The 24,664-nt window shown below is 42.1% G+C and overlaps 1 protein-coding gene across 2 annotated transcripts; it reads left to right on the top strand.

The window, feature by feature from the left end:
- The first annotated feature begins 768 nt into the window (after positions 1 to 768).
- Positions 769 to 22,716, top strand: PRPS1 (phosphoribosyl pyrophosphate synthetase 1). Of its 2 annotated transcripts, none has more exons than XM_081567894.1 (7): positions 769 to 1,014; positions 13,070 to 13,253; positions 14,358 to 14,456; positions 15,574 to 15,698; positions 18,656 to 18,829; positions 20,858 to 21,017; positions 21,597 to 22,716. In XM_081567894.1, the coding sequence occupies exons 1-7, from the start codon at positions 893 to 895 to the stop codon at positions 21,687 to 21,689; spliced, it is 957 nt and encodes a 318-aa protein (XP_081424020.1). In that variant the 5' UTR covers positions 769 to 892; the 3' UTR covers positions 21,690 to 22,716. The 2 variants fall into 2 exon arrangements, with proteins under 2 accessions (XP_081424020.1, XP_081424019.1); XM_081567893.1 differs by having other exon boundaries at positions 13,070 to 13,259.
- The last annotated feature ends 1,948 nt before the right edge of the window (positions 22,717 to 24,664 follow it).

Below are 24,664 nucleotides of genomic sequence, written 5' to 3'. Positions count from 1 at the left end.
TTTCCAAGGGTCAGATAAATCAGACCTTTATCAGCCAGATATTGTGGAAAATCCATACTCCATCACCTGTTTGAACGTACTTGGTCCCAGTGCTAAAAACGAAATGTGACTTCTCTTGCAGTGTCTCTGGATGACTCAGGTAGCTTGCCCTCAGTCACTTTCCCCTTGGGACTTGTCTATCAGGCAAAGGGGACAGTGAAATTACCGGTTTGCCCTTTGGATGAGCCTGAGCTATGGGCGTCTGTCTGTGATGCAGTTGTGCTTTAAGTTCAGCCCCATCCTTACAAAAAGATAAAAATCATGTTCAGAAACATGCAAACTCATGTTTGTATGAACTGTGGCTGCCATCCTGAGAAATAGATATTTTTAAAAGAAACTGTAAAAAAGAAAAGAAAAAGGAACTGTAAACCAGAGCCAGGCTTACTTTCAGGTGCTGATGGGAAAAAAAAAAAAAAAAAGCTTGGCTGATTTCCCGCTTGCAGGAAAGATCTGGCCCTACGCGTCACCAGCATCCCTCCAGCCCCATCCAAACCCGGGCTTCTAGGCGTTCAGCCCTCCCCGACTGCCTCGCTACAGGGGGCGGGGCGACTCGTTAGCCTCGCCCCCTTCAGGGCCTCCAGTCAATCCTTGAGACAGTAGTGGGTAAGTGGAACTACAATGAGGACACGCCCCCGCTAGCGCTCAGCCAATCGGAGAGGGATGGGTGTTAACTTCCCCGCTGACTCCGCCTACCCGGCGCTGGGCAATTTAGAGCCGCGCACCCGGCGGGAATGTAAGATGGCGGAGTAGGAACGCGAGTGCTTAATACTGAGTCTCTGGGCCGACTCGGTTCTGGTATCGGCGGCAGCAGCAGTGATCGTTAAGCAAAGAGAGCCTAGGGTAGTTGGCCAAGATGCCAAATATCAAAATCTTCAGCGGCAGCTCCCACCAGGACCTATCCCAGAAGATTGCCGACCGCCTGGGCCTGGAACTGGGCAAGGTGGTGACTAAGAAATTCAGCAACCAGGAGACCTGGTGAGGATGAAGCTGGGCCGCCGACCGGCCACAATTGCCGGAGAGGCCAGGGCAACCGAGGGTGGCGGGGATGAGGTCACAGCGTGAGTTCCAAAGGGCCGGGTTTGGGGGGGAAGGGGCAGTTCTGTGACGAGCGTGCCTCATGGGCTGTTTCCGTTATTTTACCTCTCGCGGAAGGGTCACGATCATTCTCACCGTGCGGTGGGGTGGAGTAAAGATGGAGCAGGAGGCGAAGCTACTGGGTTTGAAGTCAAGGGCCGGAGGACCCAACGCGGGGATGGTGGCTTCCTAGAGCGGCGAAAGGGGAAAAACGCCTAGGCTCCGCGGTGGAGACACGTGGCTTTGCCGCTTAGCTGTTGAGCCATCCAGACTGGGTTCTCTTCTGCTCTTAGACCGGTTCGCCTGGGAGATCCTACTGCGTACTGAGCCCTCGTGGTGTTTCTCCTAGTGTCTGAGAAGCAGCTTTTCAATTCGAAACCGTGTTGGTCGGATTTCCTGCTGAGGGAACTTGACATTATGTGCTGAGGGCGCCAAAATTAATACTGAGGACTTCCTTAGATTGGCAAGCGTTGAATGTTCACATGTTTAAACTCAAAGTTAAATCTAGTCGCTTGAATAAAATGATGCATTAACTGCATCCCGATTGCCAGCATCTTGGTTTGAGCCATCCAGAAAATAATAGGGAACCTTAATTCTGAATCCTTGATCTTCCCAAGTTAGCTGTTGGTAAAACAGTGCAAAAGCATATTTTTCAGTACCAAAGTCTATGCTGAACTTGCCTGCTTCTAACGTTGTGTGGGGGATTTAAGAAACATTTTTATCCCTGAATATTAATAGAAGAAAGATAATGGAGTGGAAGGCTGGAAATGCATAGTTCATTGCAATGAATTTTTTTTCATTGCTTTGCTGATTAAATTTGCTCCCTCCTCCCACTTCCACCATGCTCCTGAACCTTGGGGCCATCTTAGAGATAACTTTGTCACCAAATCCTTTCAGTACCCCTTATATCTAAATCTAGAATCTTCTGGTTCTGATAAGTGTTTTTCTGTGTTTTGTTGTTACCCTGTTGATCAAATCAGAGCAGTACCCACAGTCAGTCCTCTATTAAGGGGAAAGTTTACACCAAACCTAATGAGTCAGTTAAATTAGTGAAGATTGCCTTGAACATTTTTTCCTAAATGCTTTTGTTTTTTTTCTCTTCCTAAAGTGCAACTTCCCCTGTCCTTTGTAGACCCTGCTGGTAAAAGCAGTCACCTGTAGTGGACAGCTTCCTTCTGGATGCTTGATCATCGTGCCATTGGTTGTGATGCAAATGATGGTTCAAGCCCTGATGCCATCTGTAACCAGACAATACCTTAGTCAAAAGGCTAGCCAAGCTGCTGTCTTTAGCTTTAACCACACCGTTATGACTCATGGGCTGTAATAAAACAGGACCAGACTTTGCAAGTGGCAGTATAGCTAGGGGACCAGAATGATTTTCATTTGTAGGGGTTTTTTTTTGTTCCCTAGATGACTGTGACTATTAAATCTTTTTTCTATGCTTCCAGGAAAAAGACAAAGACTTTATTTTCCCTGTGCACCCTCTGCCTAGTGCACCACATCAGAACCTGAGGCTAAATTGGGAGAGGGGAGGAGAACAATTTAGTGGTCTACTGATTGATTTCTCTAAAATTATCTGGAGTCCCAATCTACTTCCCTGAGCTAAAAGGCTGATTTCATTTTTAAATAACTAGACAGAAACATGCTTGGAAACACTGGATAAGATTAAGCCCAATGTGGAAAATTGCTGACTGGTTAGGTTGCCTTGCTTCTGGCTTAATCATTAGCTTTTTGGCTCCTTAGATATTCTGAAATCTTCATTGAACATAATCGAATATGTTGCCTATGGAGCTTCCCCTCACCTCCCTCCCCCAACCTTTGGCTTTTCTGCACTGCAGAAGTGGTAATTGCTGCCCTGACTCTGGGATCTAGAGGTCATGGACAGCATAGCACCTACCCACAGTGGATGCTATGGGTCATCAGATGGGGAACTGCAGGGCCCATCCTCAGATGAGACTGTTTTATTGCAATTTGGCACAATCTCAGGGGTTGATGCTCTCTTGAGTAGTTTTCTTCTGAAGTCAGGATCATCCTTTGCTGTCCAGTTTTTTTAATTAATTAATTTTTGGTTGCACTGGTTCTTCCTTGTTGTGAGTGGGCTTTTTCTATTTGCAGCAAGTAGTAGTTGGCAGGGGCGGGGCGGGGCGGGCACTACTCTTCATTGCTGTGAACCGACTTCTCATTACGGTGGCTTGTCTTGTTGTCAGAGAAGGCCTTCAATAGTTGGGGCACATGGGCTCAGTAGTTGTGGCACATGGGCTTAGTTGCCTGGTGGCATGTGGAATCTTCCCAGGAGGGATCAAACCCATGTCCCCTGCACTGACAGGCAGATTCTTAACCACTGTGCCACCAGGGAGTCCTACTGTCCAGTTTTTAAGGAGCAACATACATACATATATGTGGGTGTATGGCACACAGATAGCTATGAGAGAGGTTGAAGGTTCAGGCTCTGGAATCAGAGAAGCTGGATTTGAATCCTAAGCCTTTCTTTGCCTCGGTAATCTCATCTGTAAAATATTATCTACCCAGAGTATTGTGGTGGCTCAGACAGTAAAGAATCTGCCTGCAATGGGGGAGACCTAGGTTTGATCCCTGGGTCAGGAAGATTCCCTGGGGAAGGGAATGGCTCTATAAAACTATAAAATAATAAATTTTGGCTTCCCAGGTGGCTCAGTGGTAAAGAATCCAGCTGCCATTGCAGGAGACTCGGATTCCATCCCTGGGATGGGAAGAAACCTTGGAGGGGGAAATAGCAACCCACTCCAGTATTCTTGCCTTGAAAATCCCATGGACAAAGAAGCCTGGCAGGCTACAGTCCATGGGGGTCTCAAAGAGTCGGACATTATTGAGCATACACGTTTTTTAGAGTCTTTTGTAACAATTAAATGAGATGGGAGTAAAATTCTTAGAATGTTGTCTAACAGATTCTCAGTGTTGGTAAGGGTTGGTGATGGTATTGCAGAAAATGTGGGAAATATAGGATAAAAGATGTCCCAAATAATTCTACCACCCAAGATAAACTGTTCACATTTCAGTTTATGACCTTCCAGGTGTGTTTGTGTGTTTATATTTTTCAAAAAAGTATGGCATGTTGTTTATAGCTTTCTTCACTTAGCACTATATTTTGAATAGTTTCTCCTCTTAGTATTTAGTCTCCATTGTTTTAAATAGCTGTACAGTCTTGTCATGATTTTACTGTAATTTTAGATCACCAAGTCCCTATTCAATATTTATAATTTTTGATCTAATGCTTTTATATGAAAACTCCTGAATCTCTAGAAGAATTACTAGGTTAAAGGGTACACACTACTTTTCAGGCTTTTTAATACTTATTGCCAAATTGATCTCCAAAAATGTTGAACAAGTTTCTGCTGTTAGTAATGGTGACATTAATGATATTAAATAGTGAATACTTAAAATGTGCTAGTTCCTATGCTGAGTACTTTATACACGTTTCACATTTAATCCCCTCAACACTGCTGTAAGAGATTACTCTTAACAATCCCCATTTTATGGATGAAGGAACTAAGATTCAGAGGGTAACTTGCCCACCTCTGGGGCAAGTTCTTTCAATTTATTGCTGATACAGTATTTATCTGGCTTTTGGAACTTCTGAATGTATTATGTTTTTTACCTGAGGTGTAGTTGACATGCAATATTTATATAAGGTTTCAGGTGTACAACAAAGTGATACACAATTTTTAAATGTTATAGTCCATTTATAGTTATTTATAAAATGTTAGCTATATTCCCTGTGTTGTACTACATATTCTTTTAGCTTTATTTTATACATAGTAGTTTGTACTCTTAATCTCCTGCCCTTATCTTTCCCCCTTTCCCTTCTTCATTGGTGACCACTGGTTTGTTCTTTGTATGTGATTCTGTTTCTTTCTTTTTCAAAAATATTTTGGCTGTGCCGGGTCTTAGTTGCAGCGTGCAGGCTCTTTGTTGTGGTGCGTGGGCTTAGTTGCCTTGCTGCACATGTGATCTTAGTTCCCCTACCAGGGATCTAACCTGCACTCCCTGCATTGGAAGGCAGATTCTTAACCACTCAACCACCAGGTAAGTCCGCTGGGTCTGTTACTTTTCTTATTATATGTACTAAATCAGTTCAGTCACTCGGTCATGTCCACCTCTTTGCGACCCCATGGGCTGCAGCACACCAGGCTCCCCTGTCTATCACCAACTCCCGGAGCTTGCTCAGACTCATGTCCATTGAGTCGGTGATGCCATCCAACCGTCTCATCCTCTGTCGTCCCCTTCTCCGCCTGCCTTCGATCTTTCCCAGCATCAGGGACGTTTCCAGTGACAAAACGTGGTCCACTGGAGAAGGGAATGGCAAACCACTTCAGTATTCTTGCCTTGAGAACCCCATGAACAGTATGAAAAGGCAAAAAGATAAGTACTGAATGTTTGGACTCAATTCTCTTCAATATTGTTAAATAACTTTGTTTTATTTGGTTACTCTAGATAGGCTGAAAGGGGGGTGACTAACCTTGGTTGCCTAGGATTTTCCTATAGTTAATCCCCTATGTTTTGCATGTGCCAGCACCCATCTAAATTCTTGAGATTTTCTTAAAAATACAACCAATCAAAAGGCATTTTAAAATTCACTTTATTCTCTGTTTTGTGTTTAAAAGGAATGGATGGAGCTAGTCATCTGGCCTCCCCAGAACAGCTGAGAGAATCACTGGCCCAAAGCCAATTTGGAGGACATGCCATTAGCTAGAGAGAAAGAACAAGAAGTGTTACCTTTCAGTTGCTAAACCAGGTCTTCCTACCTGGTTTAAAAGCAAACGGGTTTCAGGCACACCATCAATTCTTCTGCCGTACATCACCGCCTAACTTATTATCTCTGAGACTTGGAGGAAACCGTAAGAATAATATTAAGGTTTTTTGAGGATTCGTTGAACTGTTTATTGACCAAGCTGTATAATCTAAGTGTAGTTCATGGGGTTTTTAAAAAGACTTTATGAAAGAACATCATAGTAGTAACTGGAGGAAAAGATTGGTCTCGATTAGTGAGATTGGAATTGCATACAGTAAAACAAGGGCAGTGTCCTAATTTACATGTGCTACTTTTATTTTTAGTATAGTTAAATAACTTTTTCTAGTTATTAAATGCATGTCTGGTCATAACATCCTTCTGTGCTTGAAGGGTAAGTGCTAGTCCTAAGTTTGGCTTTGAGAAATGGCCGCACTGTTGGTTGATTATCCTTAGGTGATATACAAAAACGGTACTGGTAATTGTGATAGGTGGTGAGCTGGTGATTTTTTTCAAACCTTATGTGATGTTATAATATACTTTTTATTTATTTATTCATTTGGCCACACATCATGGCATGTGGGATCTTAGGGAAGTCCCTAGAACATGCTCTTTTTTTTTTTTTTAAATCACTTCTGGGGAAGAGGGAGGGGACATATGTATACTTATGGCTGATTCAAAAACCAACACAACATTGTAAAGCCATTATCATCCAATTAAAAGATTACTTCTACTAAAGCTATGTTTTTGGCAAATGCTTTCTGTGATATTTTAAGTTGGCTGCTAAGCTGCTAAGTCACCTCAGTCGTGTCCGACTCTGTGCGACCCCATAGATGGCAGCCCACCAGGCTCCCCCATCCCTGGGATTCTCCAGGCAAGAACACTGGAGTGGGTTGCCATTTCCTTCTCCGATGCATGAAAGTGAAAAGTGAAAGTGAAGTTGCTCAGTCGTGTCTGACTCTTAGCGACCCCATGGACTGCAGCCCACCAGGCTCCGCCGTCCATGGGCTTTTCCAGGCAAGAGGACTGGAGTGGGGTGCCATTGCCTTCTCCGTTTAAGTTGGCAGTGAAAATTTAATTTTGTAATTAATACCTTGCCTGCTTTCAAGAAAGGATTTAGTGTTTCATGATACTCACAGATACAAAAAGTTAGATAGGTACAGCAGAAGCCTATTAGAACAAAGCAATATAGTAACTGTGCCAAGAATTTGGCATAAAGTGATTACTAAAGTTTATTTAGTGTTACTTTAACTGTATCCCTTGGCTTCCTGGCAGCCAAGTGGATAAAGGCACAAAGGCTTATGCAGTAAATGATGTAGTTTTTATTTTCATAAAAATCTTTGGATACTACTTCCAGACACACAATTCTATAAATTTTGGGGGTGGGATCCTTAAATAATGATACCCAATAACATAATGAACAATGTAAGCAATTTTTTATATTGACTTTGATAGTGGAGGCATTTGTAAAAAAAGAGATAAGCCACCATGGTGTTAGGTATGTTGTTTTCTGGCCTTATTTGATAAAAAAAAAAAAAAGAGCTTTAGAGTAGTAGATAATTAGCCTGTCCCTTTAGATCAGTTGTCAAACAGCTCTTCCCTGGCTCCTAATCCAGCAGTCTGACTGGTGAGTGAATGGAGCACAGATGATGCTCATACTGTTCTTGACTCAAACAAGAGCCATAGGCTTCCTATACCAGATGTGGAAGGTACAATTGGCTTTTTATGGGCAATCAATGTGCCTGGCTTTCATTCTCCCCCAGAGAAGTGCAGAGCTTGGTCTTGGACAAGGAGGTGACGTAGTGGGGATGACAGTGGGCAGGACTAAAATTTTCTTGAGTTTTGAAGGTGCTCAGATATTTGACATACTACTTGGTCAGGACCATAGAGTTGTGCACCATAAAGCATAGAAGGGACTCTTAGCCTGGAACCTCTCAAAGGTCAGGCAGCGTTAGTAAAGGAGATTAGGAAGTACCTTGAAACTCCCTTGGCCTCTTGTTTGGGCCCACCTCATTGAGGGGACTTGTAGAGCAGGCTTAGCTCCACAAGGTGTTACTGAATTCTATCCATCTGAGTGGTTTTTTTTAAGCTAACATGTAATCAATATAAAAATCAAGACATTTAAAAAATTTTCACCGTCTTCACAGAAAGGTATGGTATTAATACTACTTCGCATCTCAGTTCCCTTCATCAGTTGCACTAGCACATCCAAGTGCTCAATAACCACATGAGGCTAGTGATATCCATATTGGACAGTAGCGCTCTCGGGCCTACTTTTGGACAACATGCAGGTTGTTCTTCCAGGAAGCTTTCCGTGGTTCCTCTCCTGCCTGCCCATTTGAATTTAGAACAGCGTCTCCCGAAAGCAATTTTGGCATTAGTGTAGTTGACGTTGCCGACAGATTCAGTTGTTTCTTTCTTTTTTAAAAATATTTATTTGATTGCGCTGGGTCTTAGTTGTGGCACGCAGGATGTTCAGTCTTCCTTGCGGCATGTGGGATCTTTAGTTGTGCCATGGAGGATCTGGTTCCCTGACCAGGGATCAAACCTGGGCTCCCTGCATTGGGAGTGTGGACACACCACCAGGGAAGTCCCTTTAGTTGCTTTTCTTTTTTTTTTAAATAATGTTTAAAATTTATTATTTTTGGCTGTGCTGGGTCTTCGTTGCTGTGTGGGCTTTTCTCTAGTTGTGGTGCACAGGCTTCTCATTGCAGTAGTGGAGCACGGGCTCTAGGGTTCACAGCTTCAGTAGTTTCAGCACGTGGGCTCGGTAGATGTGGCTTGCAGGCTCTAGAGAAGGGGCTCAATAGTTGTGGTGTATGGGCTTAGTTGCCCCACCCCATGTGGGGTCTTCCCAGATCGAACTCAAGTCTCCTGCATTGGCAGGAGGATTCTTTACCACTGAGCCACCAGGGAAGCCCACTTTAGTTGTTTCTTAAGGCTGATCTTGGTGATTAATAGATGTCTGTTCAACTATGTCTTAGGGTCCACAAAATTGATGTTTGGCTCATTGTGTTGCTTGGCATCACTATTTCAGGATCCCACCATAAAATTCTTTGTAGCCATTGAATCCTGGTGAACTCATCAGGTTGTAGTTCCACCCCAAATTAAATATCTGTTAGCTGAGTATCTGTTAAAGGGATGAGCAGATCTGTCAAAACCTTTTGAAGAAACATGTTGGACTCACTTACTTCTAGTGTGAGGTGAGTTAGTTTGTGAGGGGCAATCAACAGTCTTCTGAATTCACAACAGCAGGCCTGCAGAAGGTTCATGTTCTGCCTTAAAGTGAGCAGATTCAAGGGGCATCCTAATCCTGAGTGGTATTCATTCATTCACTCATTCATTCATTCTTTGTGTTATTGGCACTGGCTGGTTGGGTATGACAGATCCAGTTCCTGCCTTCATGGAGCTGGCTTGCATTCTAGTGAGGGTGACAGATAAACAAGTGCATAAAAAATAGGGTGATGAGAAATTGTGATGTGTTCTGAAAAGAATAACCAGGATAATGAGAGGATAACTGGGGAGAGTCACTTTATTTATTTAACTTAGTTATAGAACATTTCAAACATACATGCAGAAGTAGAGAGAATAAATGATCTGCTTGCCTTGCACCCATCACCCAGTTCAGTTCAGTTCAGTTACTCAGTCATGTCTGACTCTTTGTGAGCCCATGGACTACAGCACGCCAGGCTTCCCTATCCATCACCAACTACCAGAGCTTATTCAAACTCATGTCTATCAAGTCAGTGATGCCATCCAACCATCTCATCCTCTGTCATCCCCTTCTCCTTCTGCCCTCAATCTTTCCCAGCATTCAGGGTCTTTTCCAGTGAGTCAGTTCTTCGCATCAGGTGGCCAAAGTATTGGAATTTCAGCTTCACCATCAGTCCTTCCAATGAATATTCAGGACTGATCTCCTTTAGGATTGACTGGTTGGATCTCCTTGAAGTCCAAGGGACTCTCAAGAGTCTTCTCCAACACCACAACAAGCTGTGGAAAATTCTTACAGAGATGGAAATACCAGACCACCTGATCTGCCTCCTGAGAAATCTGTGTGCAGGTCAAGAAGCAACAGTTAGAACTGAACATTGAACAACAGACTAGTTCCACATCGGGAAAGGAGTACATCAAGGCTGTATATTGTCACCCTGCTTATTTAACTTATATGCAGAGTACATCATGAGAAATGCTGGGCTGGATGAAGCACAAGTTGGAATCAAGATTGCCAGGAGAAATATCAATAACCTCAGATATGCAGATGATGCCACCCTTATGGCAGAAAGCAAAGAAGAACTAAAGAGCCTCTTGATGAAAGTGAAAGAGGAGAGTGAAAAAGCTGGCTTAAAACTCAGCATTCAGAAAACTAAGATCATGGCATCTGGTCCCATTACTGCATGGAAAATAGATGGGGAAACAATGGAAACAGTGACAGACTTGATTTTCTTGGACTCCAAAATCACTGCAGATGGTGACTGCAACCATGAAAATATACTTGCTCCTTGGAAGAAAAGCTATGACCACCCTAGACAGCATATTAAAAAGCAGAGACATTACATTGCCAAGAAAGGTCCATCTAGTCAAAGCTATGGATTTTCCAGTAGTCATGTATGGTTGTGAGAGTTGGACTATAAAGAAAGCTGAGCGCCAAAGAGCAGTTCAGCAGTTATCAATTCATGGCTAATCTTGTTTCTTCTAATATTCTCCCTCCCCACACTCCCCATAATTGGATTATTTTGAAGTATTCTGTCATATCACCTGCATACATTTCATTGACCACAATACCATTTTCTTGCCTAAAACAAATGAACAGTGGTGTGGTTTTTTTTAAACAGTTGCTTGAATTAGTATGCAAATAAGGTTCACACAGAACAGTTGGTTAATATTTTTGAAGTCATTTTTAATCTTATAGGTTCTTAGGGAAGTCACTTGTATTAAGATGGTCAGAAATGACATTTTGATTGGAGACCTAAGAAATTAATGAGTTAGTTGTAGAAAGAGCATTCCAGGTAGTGGGAATATGTGTTTAAAGGTGGGAAAGGGTGAATTCAAGGAATGTAAAGGAAGACAGTTTGACTGATACCTAGTAAACTAGGGAGAAAATATTTCTCCAGATGAGGTATTTCTCAAGTTAACCTCAAACTAGAACTCATTTCTCAGAAAATATTAATATAGTCAGACTAGTTTCTTTTGACTTATTACAGAAGTGCCTGTTTTTAGATATATTGAATTGGCCAAAAAATGCATTTTGGATTTTCCATAGAGTGTTAACAGAAAAACTGGAATGAACTTTTTGGCCAACCCAGTACTTTTATGACCTCAGCTTTCACCGAGGGCTGCAGTAATTTACTCAAGTATACACAAGGCATAATAATACACATTTTGTTAAAATCGAATTTTGAAGTCATCGTAGGTTAGCATGGAATTGTAAGAAATAACACAGAGAGATCCTGTGTACCCATTATACAATTTCCCCAAGGTTCCCAACTCTAGTTTTTCCAAACTGTAGTTTTCTTGGCTGTTGCTGTTGTATAATGCAACCACCAAGATATTGACATTGATAGACTCAAAAAAAAAAAAAACAACATTCTGTCATCACAAGGATCCTTCCTGTTGCAACCACACCCATTTTTGTCTTCCTCCTCCTCTGTAGTTTTCTTTTTTGTATTGCCTTTGTCTGGCTTTGGTATCTGGGTAATACTGGCCTCATAAAATGAGTTACAAAGTATTCTCATCTATTTTCTTGAAAAGATTATGCAAAATTCAATTTTTATTTATTTATTTGGCTGTGTCAGGCCTTAGTTGGGGTGCATGGGATCCAGTTCCCTGACCAGGGACCTAACTTGGGCCCCCTGGATTGGCTGCTTGGAGTCTTAGCCACTGGACCACGAGGGAAGTCCCCCAAATTCGTGTTAATTCTGTAAATGTTTGGTAAGCTTCTCTGGTGAAGTTGTTTTAGGTCAGCCTTTCTAGAGGTTTATCAATTTTATTAATTTCCCCCCACCAAGACCTTTTTGTTTCAGTGATTTTTCTTTATTGTTTTACTGTTTCATTGGTTTCTGCTCTTATGTCTGATTTCTTCTGCTTATTTTGGGTTCATTTTGCCCATTTTTCAGTGCCTGAAGGTTTATCTCCAGATATCTCAAATGTTTTCATCTTTGTTCAGACTACCATGAATTTCAGCATCCCTGTTCTAACTGGTTTCTGGTTTGATTTTTACCATTTGCTTTTATTTTTCTTGCTTTACAATATAAGGTAACTTCATTCTTTTAAAAAGTAGGATCCTTAGAACTGTTACTTGGATTGGGAACAAATAAGTTTTAAATAATAATTATCTCTGATATCAGCTTCTGACAGTGTAATTATGTCCTGTTGAAGTTTTCCTCTTCATCAGTACAGGTTATTAACTGTTCTGATCTACTTGCCTACACAAGCATGCATGTACATATAGCCACACACTCCCCTCTCCCCCTCGTCACCTACAAGATTAATTGGGGAGATGGTGTTGCTTTGAGGTGTCACAGAGGTTATTATTTTTAGTAAGTTATTCTTGGTAAGGATCCAAGTACAAATGTTAAAACTTTCATTTTATAGTAAAATTGGCCTTACTCCATAATTAGAGTAACTTGCTATGGAATTCTTTAAAGTAAGACTTACTAATTGGACCAGAGTACAGTTAGCATAGAATGAAGGCAAGGACCACATCTGTTCTCCATCATGTCCCTGGCACCTAGCACAGTGACTGGTATATGAACATTTAATATTTGTTCAGTGAACTTCCAATGTGGTAGATGTGGTACGGTTTTCTGTAGAAGGCATCATTCTAAAACAGTAGTGATTCATTCCTTATATGAGCTTTCTGGTTCCTTTGTTACATATTGATGACAGTCATAGATGCTGTATCAAATTTGCATTCACACATATGAAATGAGATACAGACTGCTTACTGAAATTATGGTCCAATTACTAAGTACCGTAGCCAATTTTTTTCATGTCATGTCACCTATAAGAATAGGTATAGTACACTGGAGTAAACAGGCAGTACACGGTTTCTGGAACAGGGGCTCCTCCAGGGGAATCTCCTGTAATCCATTCATAGCATACTAGTGGGGAAGCTATGTTTTTTAGACTTTACTGTAGATGTACAGTCTAGTGCTTTAGAATCTGTTTTTGTTGTCCTTCCTTTTCCTATAGTGTGGAAATCGGAGAAAGCGTTCGTGGAGAGGATGTCTACATTGTTCAGAGTGGCTGTGGTGAAATCAATGACAATCTCATGGAACTTTTGATTATGATTAATGCCTGCAAGATTGCTTCAGCCAGCCGGGTTACTGCAGTCATCCCGTGCTTCCCTTATGCCCGGCAGGATAAGAAGGATAAGGTAGGAGTGGAATCTTCTTTTTTTTTTTTAATTCTTTTTTTCTTAAATCAGAAGAAGCAGGAGCCCTTGCCCAAAGTCAAAAAACTTCCTTAATTATCAAATGTATATTTAGAGGATATTATTTTTTTTATCTTAGGCATTACCTGATTTTCAAAACAATTGGTGTGATTGGTTTGTATAAAGCAACACATTTGCAGTCTGTCTGTTTTATCCCAGTCATACATATGTGACTTTTGGCTAACTCAGTGCTATTTTTTCATTGTATCAGTAAGACTTAGCACCAGCTCCCATGGAGTAGAGTATTTTTTTAAACTGGTAGATCCTTTGGGACCCTCTTGGTTCTAGTTGTGACCTCTTATAACTTGAAGTCTGTTACATGAATACACACATGCACACCTCACCTTCTTTGGAGTATTAGAAGATAAAGCACATAGGTAAAACTTTGCTGGTCCATTGTAATTGATGCCCAAATTTTATTAATATGTACAATACCTGGAAGAAGGCCAGATACTTTTATTTCAAGAGAATACAGTGCTCTTAAGGAATAGAGTATAGGACATGGGCCTTGGTATTTTATGGTGCAGTCAGGTGTGTTTACCTGTCACTTAAGGGGGTTGAGGTTACTGGAAGTTTGGCCTCCAGATGAGTAAGGGGAGTGGTGTAATTAATAAAATAAAACTATACTTTCCATCCTTTGATGTGTCTTTAAATGTTGACATGTTAGATGTTGCACAGGTTTGAGTATGTATGTCTTAAAAGAGATTTTAATACAATTCTTTCAAAAAAGATTTGTATACAGTCTGCCTAATTTAAATAATTGAGCATTGGAAAGACTTTAATAGGCTGCAAATATGTACATGAAGAAAATGAAAGGTTGAGAAGGTTTTTTCTGACGTATGTATCCTGATTTGGAAAAATGATATTCCACTTCCTATTTGTGCCAGATTGTGATGAACTGAAAATCAGTGGCTATGTCACTTTTTATGAATTTTCTGGTAGCACAATGCCTTAAACACAGTAGGTATACAATAAATAAATGCTTCTTGAGCAAATGAATTGTTTTTCAGATTGGCTTTTTTTTCCTCTTTCCTCCCCTCCATTTAGAGCCGGGCTCCAATCTCAGCCAAGCTGGTTGCAAATATGCTCTCTGTAGCAGGCGCAGATCATATTATCACCATGGACCTTCATGCTTCTCAAATTCAGGTATCATTGGGAGCTAAATATTAGCTTAGGGATTATTAGGGATTAGACATGGGGTAAGAGAGGACTGAATGCTGAAAACCACAAGGAAGCAAAAAGTGCCCAAGTACAGCTCAAATAAACTAGACATTGATGACATTTTCAACATCCTCACCTGAAGCATAGTTCATGGTCTTATTCATGTGGGCTGGTTGTGCAGGGAGGCAGTTTGGGATTCTGGGAAGAGCGTAGTAGGCTTTGGCATCAGTCTGAGTTTGACTACTGGCTCTGACACTTATAAACTTTATAACCTTGGCCAGGTTATTTAACTTCTCTAAACACACACTGCTTTGTTATCGTGAGTATCAACCAAGATATAAAATCCATAGTGAAACACCTGGCTCATGAAAGATATGAAATAAATGGGAGTTGTTACTGTCATCATTAAATTTAGAACCATAGATATTGGAGCCTACTTCCTAGCATTAAAAGAGTTTGGGGAGCAGAATACTACCTTATAGTTGATACTTTTTAAAGAGACTTTGAAATCATTATCATTGGAGGCTTCTGGGAATTCAGTGAGATACAGGCCAGATGATTATATACCCATTTTATAGAAGAGGGACAGATTAGTTGTGAAGTACAACAAATCTGTGGCAACTAGTATTAGAACACAGATCTCTTGACTGCTAGTTACTGTGACCATTTATTATAAATGCCTTCCACTAAGTTTATATACCATAACATCTCTAACTGGTTTACCAGTTAGCTTTGGCTCTCTTAACAAGGCAGCCCAACAGAGTGGCAGAAGGTAGTAAGTGTGTATTACCCCGTGGGTCTGCACACTGGCTGGGTAGTTCTGATCTTGGCTGGACTTGGCTGATTTCCTCAGGAGCTTGTTCATGTGTCGATGGTCAGTTGTGGGTTAGCCGGGGGCTTACTTTGTGGCTGGGCTTTCTTGCACAACTGACACTCTAGGAGTCTGCTTTTACAGTCTACCATACCGGGCATGTTTTCGGATCAGTTTGAAGGTTCCAGTAAAGTATTCTTTGGGCAAGTTACTGTTCTCTTTGTGTTCATTATTTGTAAATGGAAGAGAAGGAAAACAAGCCAAACTGAACCAGGTTCTTTCTTTCTGCAGGGCTTTTTTGATATCCCAGTGGACAATTTGTATGCAGAGCCAGCGGTCCTCAAGTGGATAAGGGAGAACATCTCTGAGTGGAGGAACTGCACAATTGTCTCACCTGATGCTGGGGGAGCAAAGAGGTATGGTTGAAATTCATATTATTCCCAATGTACTGGGGAAAGTTTTCAGACAGTTGTGTCAGAAAGTGATATTTTGCTGTTGAACTGAGTTTTTCTTTTCTTGAAGTATAGTTGATTTACAGTGTTAAGCTTCAAGTATACAGCAAGGTGGTCTGAAAAAGACTGTAAAGACTACATATGTATGAAGTCTTTTTCCAATTCTTTTTTGGTATAAGTGATTACAAGATACTGAGAAGCAACAGTTTTTAAGTATTTGGATGTTCTGATAGCTTAGGACATGGGCTGGATATGGTTTTACTTACTCTTTTCCTGGCCTGAGTCATTGCCTGAAAGATAAGATAGCAGCAGAGGGGCATGGAATAGTCTGGCATCATGGGCTTGACCAAAACCCATCAGTGACTCAGCACTGCAAGGTCAGCGACAGCACTGTGTATGACCCATTAGGAGGGGGAGGCAATTTGATTTTCTAATGACTGCCACTTGCTGTCAAAACCCATGATGATAGTGAACAAGTAAGCTTTTACATGGGCTTCCCCTGTGACTCAGCAGTAAAGAATCCGCCTTCAATGCAGGAGACACGGGTTCAATCCCTGGGTCGGGAAGATCCCCCAGAGGAGGGCATGGCAACCCACTCGAGTATTCTTGCCTGGAGAATCCCATGGACAGAGGAGCCTGGCAGGCTGCAGTCCAAAGGGTCGCAAACAGTCGGACACACTGAAGCAACCTAGCACTCATGCACAAGCTTTTACATACCTCTTAATGCTGTTGGTTAAACCATTTTGATCTTTTGGATTAGAATACTAAGCAGGAAGGAAAAGAAAGTGTGGTGATTTTATTTAAGCCAAGCGCTGAACATTCAAAACAAACTGATTGCCAGGGATTGCCAGTTGCAGTGCTTCAGCTCACATGGTACAGACTGAGCTTTTCATTTCCTTAGTGGCTCACTCGTTAGTAATGCATTCAGAAGTGTGACACATGTTCTTCTTGTTGTGGAAATAGAATGAAGAGCTACAAAACACAGATGATTAGGAAATGCGAATTCACATCTTTGCAAAAGCCATTCGAATTTTCAATGACTATTTCTCAACGACCTCTTTATTTCAGGAACTTCAACAGAACTGATAAGCTGAGAGCTTGAGTTCTGTTCTCCAGCCAGATGCATGGCTTCGCGAGTCCCTTGTTGTTGCTAGTTACCATCTGTAATACTAGAGACAGAGCCTAAAACACATCCCCCTCACAGTGGTTGTCATACTTGTGAAGATGATCTTCTACAGAGACTTAGAAAACAGTCTCATTTGAAATAAGTAATCAAGCACAATTTTCTTCCCAAAGTTGGGTACAGAAAAACTGCCTTCAGTAGATGGTTTATTGCTCCATAATTTTGTTTACTGTTTTCTTTTTTAAATTATTTATTTATTTTTTACTGTACTGGGTCTTCATTGCTGCTCTTAGGCTTTCTCTAGTTGCGGCAAGTGGCAGCTAGTTGTGCTGTGTGGACTTCTCATTGTGGTGGCTTCTCTCGTGGAGCACGGGTTCAGTAGTTGTGGTGCATGGGCTTAGTTGCCCTGAGGCATGTGGAATCTTCCCGGACCAGGGATCCAATCCGTGTCCCCTGCATTGGCAGACAAATTCTTAACCAAGGAAGTCCTGTAATTTTCTTTTAGTGATGGAATCTTTTCAAAGTGAGTAGCTATCGCATGTATCTTGGCAGGGTTTGGGGAATAGGTAGAGATGCCTATGCAGTTGTGACTTGCATGTAGTTCTCCCCTCAAGGATATAGGGAGTGACTTTTTTGAGCCCTTTACACTTGATCAGTCACTGAGTTTGTTGGCCACTGAGGATGCTTGAACTAAGTGATCATGCATTTGCCTCATCTAAGTAATCATTCCAAGCAGATTGGTAACTCTTGATGTTATGTGCCCACACAGTAGGGATGGAGAGCACACAGGATATGGGTCGTTTAGATCAGGTGCAGATGCTGCCTAGGTTGTGGTCCAAGTCTTGTCTGTTCTCTATTATATGGTCACAGGTGCTCCTGTATTCTGCACAAACTCAAGATATGTGAGCTTAGTCACAAGGGAAATAGGACATAATACTTGGTTGGATCAGCACTACATTAAAAAACAAAGCCCAAAGCACAGGCAGCTCTTCACACATAACAAGATGGCAGGGTGGAATGTGGCCACAAATGTCACAGGCAGCACAGTCATACACTGAATGGATTGCTGATTGAGAGATTACGTGGTACTTTGTCACCAGACAGATATGTCTTCTATCCCACCTTCTAGTCTGGTTTGTATTATCTTGTAATTGAAACAAAATTTGATTTGGAAATCCTTTGGTCTGTACAGCGAGATGCCCAGTTTGCCTGCTTAATTGGTATAACTTTTTTTCTAGCAGTCATTAAAGGAACTCCCAAGCTTGGTGTCCAGGTACAGTTGACGTTGACAGTTGGTGGATCACTGAGGGGAGTGTGATGAGGGCACAGCAGAACAGGCTGGGTACTGCTTCTCTGCCACCAAATTCAGGTTCACTTCTCACCACATCCGCATGTTATAATGGGACCATCTACACTCCCGGTATTAGTTAACCAAGTCATATCTCTCTCCCCTTCTGCTGGCAGTCCAATAAACGAACATGCCCTAGCATTCATTATATTGCTTCCTGGGACTGGTGACGGTTGTCTATCTCCCACTGTAACCCAGAATGAATTTTAATCCAAGTTTGACTAATAATTCATAAACTGCTCTTAGGATGCGGAAGGCATTAGTCTATGAAACCCAATTTGTGATGCCAATCAATTGCAGTTGCTTTCTTCCAACCCTGGGACCTGATGAGTTTCATGGAGTATTCTCACCTAGAAAATAAGCCCATCCTTTAGCTCCTTTCTTTGTCTTAAGATGCACACACACACTGGTTTTAACTGAGGTTTTAACTGTGAATACCCTGTGTTGCAGAGTGACTTCCATTGCAGACCGGTTGAATGTGGACTTTGCCTTGATTCACAAAGAACGGAAGAAGGCCAATGAAGTGGACCGCATGGTGCTAGTAGGAGACGTGAAGGACCGGGTGGCCATCCTCGTGGATGACATGGCTGACACTTGCGGTACAATCTGCCATGCAGCTGACAAGTGAGTGCCTACTGCTGGGGCTGGGGGTTAGACGTGAAAAAGCTACTACCTGACTGCGCTAAGCCTGCCGATTGTCTTTGGAACTCAGTTTAGGGAATTTTAACTGACTATTTTGTCACCCTAGGCTTGAATTGCAATGCATGTAAATTGATGGGTATTCTTATTTTTTTCCTCCAGAGTTTCTTGGTTTTATTTTTCCTTGTTATTGTGCTAGACTATATACAACATGAAATTTTGCCATTTTAACTTTTTTATTTTTGGGGGAGGGTCGTGCAGCTTGTGGGATTTTAGTTCTCTGACCAGGGATTGAACCCATGCCCACAGCAGTGAAAACAGAGTCCTAATGACTGGATCACCAGGAAATTCCCCTGCAACTCAGTGACATTAGTTATAGTCACACTGTTATGCACCTATCACCACTGTATTTCCAAAAAATTATCTCATCTCTCTGAGTACTGTACTTTTTTTTTGACCATACTTTGCGGCTTGCAGGATCTCAGTTTCCTGACCAGGGATTGAGCCTGTGCCCTCGGCAGTGAAAGTGTGTGGAGTCCTAACCACCAAACTGCCAGGGAATTCCCTGAGTAATCTACTTTTGATAGTTCTTTAAAACAGGTTAAGGTAAGAAATCCATAGCCCTGAGAAAACAGAAGTATATACCCATATTTATATTTTGTCTAAGCTGGAAACTCTGGCCTTAACCTCTAGACTGTCCATTTTTGCTGCTACTTCCTTCATTCTTATTCCTTCTCATCATTTGCCTGCACTGTTCTGAATTACCTTACCTCTCTTCTCTGCTGCCATTCACCAGTCTCTTACCTCCCAGTCCATCTTTCACATTGCTGCCCCACTGGCTTATCTTCCTAAAACTAGATTTCCCTCATGCCTCCTTTAAAACTGTAAGTGGCTCCCCATTGCTTATAATCCAAGTCACTATGGACAGCATTGTTTCTCATAATTTTTTAAAATCTCATATATATATATATATATATATGTTGTTGTTTAGTTGTTAAGCCATGTCCAACTTGTGCAACCCCACGGGCTGTAGCCTGCCAGGCTCTTCTATCCATGGGATTTTCCAGGCAAGAATACTGGAGTGGGCTGCAGTTTTCTTCTCTAGTGTGTGTGTGTGCTAAGAAAAAACATGTATGCGGAGTGATTTCCTGGCTTGGATCCTGGAGTATACATTTATAAACCTCCTTTTATCATATTAGTAAGATAACGCTAATTGCTTATAACAGATCAACTCCCTTAACACAGTACAGTTACTTGTTCATGGTATGCTCCAGTGCAAGTATGCCCCTTTCAATCTTATGGCACTGCATCTTTAACATTTCCACTGTGGCCAGCCAGAAAGGGAAAGGAGCATGGAGGATCATCCATGGGAAGTTTTTTTATAAGAATCTGTCCACATTTAGATAGCCAGGATTAAGTCACTTGGCCATATCAGACTATGCAAGGGAGGCTGGGAAGTGTCCAGCTGTGTTCTAGAAAGAAGAGACAGATTTTGTTGAGCATAGCTGTCTGTGCCACAGTCCTTTTACACTAATCCAAACCTATTCAGATAAGTTATCGACTGAACTGTATCACCCAAAAATTCAACCCTAACCCCCAGTGTGATGGTATTTAGAGATGGGTCCTTTGGGGGAGGTAATTAGGTTTAGGTGAGGGCATGAGGGTGGGGCCCTCATGATATTGATGTCCTTATAAAAAGAGACACCAGAGAGCTCTTCCCAACCCCATTCCTCCTCTCTATCTGTGCACACAAAGAGATCATGTAAGCACATAGCAAGATGGCCACCAACAAACCAAGAGAAGAGGTCTCAGAACAAAACCTACCTTGCTGGCCCCTTGATCTTAGACTTCCCAACCTCCAGAAACAAGCGAGAAATAAAATTCAGTTTAAGTCATCCAGTCAGTGCTATTCTGTTATGACAGCACAAGCTGACTAAAACATTCCTCTTCACTAACTCGGATTTTATAGTAATAAGTAAGATTACTCCTAATCAACTCTCCTTTTTCCTCTAGACTTCTCTCAGCTGGAGCCACCAGGGTTTATGCTATCCTGACTCATGGAATCTTTTCTGGCCCAGCCATTTCTCGCATTAATAATGCATGCTTTGAAGCAGTAGTAGTCACCAATACCATACCTCAGGAGGATAAGATGAAGCATTGCTCCAAAATACAGGTGAGACTGAGATTCTTGCAAAACAAGACTCCCGTGAGCACTTAGGAGGTGATTACATGTGTTGAATTAGGTGTCTGGGTGGGTTCTGAAGATTTCCTCCATTGCTCTCAAGGGTTAGCCATCGGGATCTGTGACCCAAAAGGAAGGATCATGTGTCTAAAAATTCAAACAGTTTGACCTCAGACTCTCTGGAGGATGGAACCCAGGATTTTGTGTTTTAACAGACCCTTCCAGTGTTTGTGATGCACATCAGGTCCATGCTTTACTGTCTGTGTGTCACTCTTGTCTATCAGCGCCTGGAAACATAATGTGAAACCTTCAAACTGGTTTTTAAATGCCAGCCCACCACCATCTTGATGAGTCAAGAGTGTTTCCTCCATTAGCATTTTGACTCTTTCTTAAGTGGTTGGTTATATTTAAAATGTGAGTATGAAGAGCCGCTGGTTGTGGGCTCACTTGGGGAAACAGCACAGTGCACAGTCTTAAGAGGAAGGACCCTCATCAGGCTGCTCATCAGTGTCTGCAGTGACCAGTCAGTCATCTCTGTATACTAACCCGATGCTCCCCTTGCCTTCCTAGGTGATTGACATCTCCATGATCCTTGCGGAAGCCATTAGGAGAACTCACAATGGAGAATCCGTCTCCTATCTGTTCAGCCATGTCCCTTTATAATAGAATAACTCCTGAGGCTTATCAAAAATAAAGTGAGCCCCACCCTTTGTTTTTTTCTTTGGTATTTGATGAAAAATCCAGCAGAAGACCCAGCTTGTTGCAGTGTAGCTTTCTACATCCCGCATCAGTTACATGAGCGTTACTACTATTGTGTTGGCCAAAAAGTTCATTCGGGTTGTTCCTTAACAGCTTATGGAAAAACCTGAATGAACTTCTTGGTCAACCCAATACGTTAGAGAAATATAGAATGAAATTAGCTGCTGGGATTTTCTACCTGTATTGTCTCATCCTGGCTTCTTTGATCTTGTGAGCCTTGCAGCTTTAACTGTTCAGCTGCTACAAGATGTTGGACTTTGGAAAGCTTTGTGTAGAGTGTCCAAATATGTTTGGGGAAGCTCAGACTACTTTGCATGTGAATGCTTCAGCATCCCCCCCCCCCACAATGTGTGATAAGTTCTCTAAAGTCTGTACTAAATTATGCAAGAGCCTGGGGCAACACGAACCCAGATCTGGGGGCAACACGAACCCAGATCTGGTTGCTGAGCCCCTGTAAGGCTGGAGAAGCCCTAGGGCAGGAGCCTGAAGGGAAGCAACCCACCATAGAGCAAATGATTCTTGGGAGGAAAAAGCCTGATCCATCACCCTTTGCTTGGATTCTGTCATTTGGATTCTTTTTTGTCCCTGTTCCTTTCCATTTGGCCTGATCTTCTTTTCCTGGCCAAATATCCACTTGGTCCCAAGTGATTGTTGTGCCATAGTCTTCTGGAAAGCAAACTCAATTCCTGCTCTATTATCTGTAACATTAACATGAGATTATTTTGCTGTAGCTTAATCTTCCTTAGCCCACTACCACCGCGGTAGTAGGTTTTAGGTGGTGTTGTAGTGCCTTTTGATTAATTTAACTGTTGATCATCTTTCTTCTTTGGATCTATTTGGCCTCTCAAATGAGATTTCTGTTTTAAAAAAGTTGATGTTACTGTCTCTTGTAGAAGAAACTAATAAAGTTACCTCTTTGATTGTGGGTCTATATCTGTACTGGTCTCCCTGCTGAAGCTTTGGTTTAGGTATCTGGCCGCCCAATCATGGCTCTTACTTCTTTGTTTCCAAGCTGTTAACGGTATTGTTAAGCCAAGAATAGACACAGCTGCACTTTTCTTCAATTATAAGAACTGAAGATGCCTGGGGTTAATTAAGAACTAGATATAGTGTAATTCTTTGCATTATACCTCAGTTATAGGCTGTGTATGCCTGTTGGATCTCTGGTTCTTAATCCTGATGATAGGAATTAGGTCTTTTCTTAGAGGAAGAGAGTAGTTTTTATAATTTATTCATTTTTGAGCCAATTTTGCCAAATGTGGTTAAAACTTCCCTCCATCTGTAGTTGACACACATTTAGCATTTAATTTCAGCTCTTCTAATTATAATGCATTCCAAAATATTACATGAGGGTTTTGTGTGTGCGTGTGCATTATCAAATAAGCACACTGACTTTTTGGGAAACTAAATGCTTCTAGAGCTTTGTGAAGGGTGCTGCCTTGTCTTTGAAGCCTGGTTTGGCTTTTGCTTTTGTTTTATATTGAATATCAGGGTATTTACAATGATCTTTTGGAAAAGGTGATTCAAAAAGGGACGGAATTGAGCTGTGAAATGTGTTCCTCTGACCCTCTAGGCCTCTTTCATTTCAGGTCTTTGCTCTGGGGCCAGCTGACGTGGAGCACTGATGCCATAAATTGCTGATTCTGCTATTTCCTGAAGTATTGGGTCAGTGAATTAGGGTTTGCTATGTCAGAATTATTTTTGACATCAGGACCCCCTACTTTGGGCCCTCTTGGGCAATCCAGTTCCTAGGATGAGGTTTTGAGGCACTCAAGAAAGGCCCTTAGCCCCCATCTTTTGTTCCTATGCCTGGGGGAAGGTCAAGATTCAATTCCCTGTGACACTCAGCATAGTGCCCGAAGTGCTGCCAGGACTGTTCTTTTTTCTTCCAGTGCGACAGTCCCAAGTGTCCTGGATGACAAGCAATTCTTAACCGGGGAACAGTAGCAGGAATAGGCCTGGAGGGGCCAGGGAGGAGGCACAAAAGCTGAATGGAGTTGCAAGGAAAGCACAGTTGAGAAGAAACTGTAGCCTTAATAGCTGTGTAATTACTTCTGAGTGAAAGACATCACTAGGTTTGATTTCATGTGCCCTCACCTCCCCTTACCCTTAGAACCGGATAAAAGGAGATTACTTGGACCGAGGCTGAACTGGGCAACTCTCAAACCTAATGTCTTTATCAGAGGTTTATTTCATCTCTAGAAAGTTGGGGCTTTTCCAGATTTGGAATAAAAGCATTTTCTGCTCAAGAGTTTTTTTTTTTAACTTGCCCATCAATAGTATGTAGCCCTTAACCTGAGGGTTATTAGAATCATGCAAAAGTTGAAATTAAGGAAAAAGCTCTCCTATTAACTTGCCCTCCTACCATCTTTCTCTTGGTGGTGGTGGAGGGGGAAGAGACCTCCAGAAGTCACGTTGTGGGGGGTGGGGGCAGGAGAGAAAGCTCTGCATTGCCACCCCGAGGGCCCACCACTTGGACTGGAGACCACTAAAAGTGTAAGTACCCTATTTGCAAGAATAGCCCTTATGTTCACGATCAGGAATTGGAGCCAGCCCCCGGATGCTTCTTCAGCCCTGATGATTGGCTTCTGCAGCCCTGAGCCTCAGTCTCCTCTGTGTCTGGTTTTCCCTTGCCCTGCCTTTGCCAGGGAATCACTTGCATTACCGTAAAAAAAGGCACAGGCCTTTTGCAACCTGTGCATCAAGGACCGAAAGAGGTCCTTATAGGAGGGCTCTGTGTCTTTGGGGCCCTCTAGGGATCCCAAAGGGGCTTCCCCTGGTGGCTCCATGGTAAAGAATCCACCTGCCAATGAAGGAAACTTGGGTTTTTTAATTTATTGATTTGGCTATGCTGGGTTTTAGTTGTGGCACGCAGAATC

Source organism: Giraffa tippelskirchi, chromosome X (assembly GCF_054371585.1).
Source record: "Giraffa tippelskirchi isolate mGirTip1 chromosome X, T2T-mGirTip1v1.2.pri, whole genome shotgun sequence".
Lineage (NCBI taxonomy): Eukaryota > Metazoa > Chordata > Mammalia > Artiodactyla > Giraffidae > Giraffa > Giraffa tippelskirchi.
The sequence above is the reverse complement of the archived record's forward strand: the minus strand, read 5'-3'. Positions and strand labels throughout refer to the sequence as shown.